This window comes from Cololabis saira, chromosome 8 (assembly GCF_033807715.1).
Source record: "Cololabis saira isolate AMF1-May2022 chromosome 8, fColSai1.1, whole genome shotgun sequence".
Classification (NCBI taxonomy): domain Eukaryota; kingdom Metazoa; phylum Chordata; class Actinopteri; order Beloniformes; family Belonidae; genus Cololabis; species Cololabis saira.
In genome coordinates this window covers 26,756,871-26,759,569 of record NC_084594.1, presented here as the reverse complement: position 1 = coordinate 26,759,569, position 2,699 = coordinate 26,756,871, and the positions used below count along the sequence as shown (strand labels likewise).

Genomic DNA, 2,699 nt, shown 5'->3' with positions numbered 1-2,699 from the left:
TGATAGCAGGTGCATTTGCAGAGCATCCCTGATCTAAGAATGGATGGCAAGCTCGAAAACGAAAATTATACATATTATTATGATTATAATGAGAGTGCATACGAGAGTGCATACGAGAGTGCATACGAGAGTGCAAACGAAAGTGACCAGGTTTGTTCCTCCTATTCAGCCTTTCAGGGCTCCAACATCTTCCTGCCCTTCATGTACTACCTTATCTTCTTCACGGGATTTTTGGGCAATCTCTTTGTGATCTTAGTGGTGGGCAGCAAAGGGAAGAGAGGGGGTCGTCTGGTGGACACCTTTGTTGTGAACCTGGCACTGGCCGACCTGGTGTTTGTCGTCACATTGCCGCTATGGGCCATCTCTGCCAGCCAGGGCAACAACCAATGGGACTTCGGACCGGCCAGTGACTGGCTGTGCAAGCTGAGCAGCTACATCATCTCTGTGAATCGCTTCTCTAACATCTTCTTTCTCACCTGCATGAGCGTTGATCGCTACCTGGCCATCGTGAGGCTGATGGACTCCAGGTACCTGAGAAGCAGCTGCTGCATCCGCGTCACCTGCGCGCTCCTCTGGATGCTCTCCCTGCTGCTCGGCATCCCTTCTCTGCTGTACCGGAAAGTGGACCCAAATGGGGCCTGTATGGAAGACAGTTCAGACTTTTTTCTAGGCATGACTCTGGCCATGGTGTTCCTTACCTTCGTGTTCCCGGTGTTGATCATCGTGCTGTGCTACGGCAGCATCATCATGCACCTGAACAAGCACTGCGTGGCTGCTGCAAACCCTCGGGCCGAGGCCCGGCGGAGACACTCTCTGAAGATGGTGCTCTGCATCATCCTGGCATTTGTGGTGTCCTGGCTCCCCTTCAACATCTTCAAATCCATGGCAGTAATCACACATCTCTCCAGGGTTGATCTCGCTTGTCGTGCTCAGGTGTGGCTGACTAACGGGCTGCTGGTCTCCTGCTGCCTGGCTTTCTTCAACAGCTGCGTGAACCCGGCCATCTACCTGTTCCTGGACCAGCACTTCAGGCGGCGCGCAGGGAGTCTGTGCAGGAGGTGCGTTGGGAAGACAAACCTGCCCAAGAGCTTCAGCTCCTCGGCTTCCTTCACCAATGCTGGCACCTCAGAGAGCTTGGGGACGAGTGGGCGAGCACAGCTCCAGATTTGCCGTCAGTAGGATTTGTGGGGAGCATGAACACACTTTGGAGAAGGAAAACAAAACAAATCAGCGTGACAAAGTTCCCATGAAGATCTGTGACAATAAAATTTCGACGGACTTGGACTTAATATTGTTCCTTTCAAAGCTCCACACACTGACACCAGAAATGTGCAAAAGAAGAATTGAGAAGGTTGTTTGGCTTATTTGTATGTTTTTTGCTCGTTATTAGATTTTTTTTTCATAAACTTTCTTATGTTTTATAGAAGACCAAAGTTGACACAGAACAATATGCAGAGCATTAATGATAATATTTTTTGTTTGAAGAGCCATTTCATTTTCAGCATTATTTTTTATGATTTAAATTTGCAACTGATAAACAGATTATTAATTGTGTTGTTTAGCATTTTATATAAACAAATATTGTATTTTATGGCATATGTACGGCTAATGTAAATCATTTCTGTAAATAAATGATGCAAAAAATGTTTGTGCATTAAATGTTATTAATTTGATCATTTTTAATTATTTGTCACATTATATTATTATTTGTAATATATATATATATATATATATATATATATATATATATATATATATATATATATATATATATATATATATATATATATATATATATATATATATATATATACATATATATATATAAATATAAAATTTACGAAATACTAGTTCAAAAAAGTTTAAGAAAAGTAAAAGGTAAATAAACGTGACATAATGTACTAATTTAATTGGATAATCATGTAACATGATTCAAACAAATTCCTGGGTTCAACAGAGATGTTCATAATGTTCTAAGCACATTTCTTCAAGTAAACAGTTCCTTTAGGTTCATCATAATTTAGAATCCTGCAAACGTGATTAACCAGCTTCTATGATGAACCTGCATCAATCTTTGAGTTATACTGTATGGAAAATGTTACCTGCTCAAAAACATGCTTTCACACAGTTGAGCTGCCCTGAAAATGGGAATGTATGATACAATAAAATGCATCAAACTAGACATTATGCCCAACAGTTTTCAGCACATGAGGCGATATTTTTCTGTTTAGCTATCTGACTACAGTATATCTAAAGGTCTATATTGTAATGTTAATTTCTATCTCAATGTATTACTGTATATTTAAAACTACTTTTTGTAGCTCAAATTTACAGGAAGTTGGACACAATTTCCCTGGAGATTACTTTTTTTAAAATTCCTTCTGTTACTTACAATCATATGGGGGTAGTTGTCTTGTCTTGTCTATATATACAGGTATATATATATATATATATATATATATATATATATATATATATATATATATATATATATATATATATATATATATATATATAGATATATATATGTGCTTAGAACATTATGAACATCTCTGTTGAACCCAGGAATTTGTTTGAATCATGTTACATGATTATCCAATTAAATTAGTACATTATGTCACGTTTATTTACCTTTTACTTTTCTTAAACTTTTTTGAACTAGTATTTCGTAAATTTTATATTTATATATATATATGTAT

At 37.8% G+C, this 2,699-nt stretch overlaps 1 protein-coding gene across 1 annotated transcript; it reads left to right on the top strand.

Moving 5' to 3' along the window:
• gpr25 (G protein-coupled receptor 25) lies at positions 1-1,344 on the top strand. Its single transcript, XM_061728576.1, has one exon. It carries the CDS (start codon positions 40-42, stop codon positions 1,177-1,179), a length of 1,140 nt encoding a protein of 379 aa, XP_061584560.1. The 5' UTR covers positions 1-39; the 3' UTR covers positions 1,180-1,344.
• The last annotated feature ends 1,355 nt before the right edge of the window (positions 1,345-2,699 follow it).

What these genes read in the sequence shown, in the direction of transcription:
- gpr25 (XM_061728576.1), top strand. Translation starts at nt 40, where the DNA reads ATGGATGGCAAGCTCGAAAACGAAAATTATACATATTATTATGATTAT.